The 649-nt window shown below is 50.2% G+C and overlaps 1 protein-coding gene across 2 annotated transcripts in view; it reads right to left on the bottom strand.

Moving 5' to 3' along the window:
• Positions 1 to 348: 348 nt before the first annotated feature.
• Positions 349 to 649, bottom strand: part of VPS16 (VPS16 core subunit of CORVET and HOPS complexes) — a 22,192-nt gene continuing 21,891 nt past the window's right edge. For both annotated transcript variants that reach the window (XM_007465393.1, XM_007465394.1), the window contains one exon: positions 349 to 629. In XM_007465393.1, the coding sequence (XP_007465455.1) occupies positions 485 to 629 (145 nt within the window). In that variant the 3' untranslated portion in view covers positions 349 to 484. The remainder of the gene's footprint in view (positions 630 to 649) is intronic.

The raw sequence follows: 649 nt of genomic DNA, 5'->3' as shown, positions 1-649 counted from the left end.
ATTAACTATCTCACAGGGCTGTCTTGTGGAATAAATGAAAACAATGGTAAAGTGTTTAGCATGTTTCGTGTGTGTGTGTGTGTGTGTGTGTGTGTGATGCTTTTCAGTGTGGTTCTTGATGACTTGGTGCTTATTATGTTTTATGCCATCTTTCCCCATAATCTTCCTAGGGGCTGTGAGCTTGAGAGGACTTTCCTTGGTAACTGTGGAGAGGGGTCTGTAAATATCACTGGAGAAGCTCCCTCTCCAGTAACCCACATTCAAACACATGGTTCTGCTGAGGTATCTGGAAGGTTCTGCCTCCAGCTTGCTTTTGCTTAGACTGGACTTGCATAGACAAGTGCTCTAAAATGTTTTGACTTTATTTACAATCAGAACCCTCGTTCTCACCCCAGCTCTTCAGGCTTTGCTCTGGGGTAAGAGCTAGATGAGCAGTGACCCTTCTGCCAGGCCCAGGGCTTGCGGAGATGAGCAGGTAGGCCCCTCACTTCTTCTGGGCTTGAGCCCGGGCCCGCTGAATCTTGTCAGCCGTGGCCCCATCTGTGGCTCCAGTGCAGTGGGACAATACAAGGCTCATCTCTGCCTCATTCCGGTGCTCGATGGCAACGTCTGCAGCCTGAGCCACGTCCCTGGGATTTCAGCAGGCGGG

This window comes from Lipotes vexillifer, unplaced genomic scaffold (genome assembly GCF_000442215.2).
Source record: "Lipotes vexillifer unplaced genomic scaffold, Lipotes_vexillifer_v1.1 scaffold875, whole genome shotgun sequence".
In the NCBI taxonomy this organism is placed as follows: Eukaryota; Metazoa; Chordata; class Mammalia; order Artiodactyla; family Lipotidae; genus Lipotes; species Lipotes vexillifer.
Note: the sequence above shows the minus strand (reverse complement) of the source record. Positions and strands in the feature narration are given on the sequence as shown.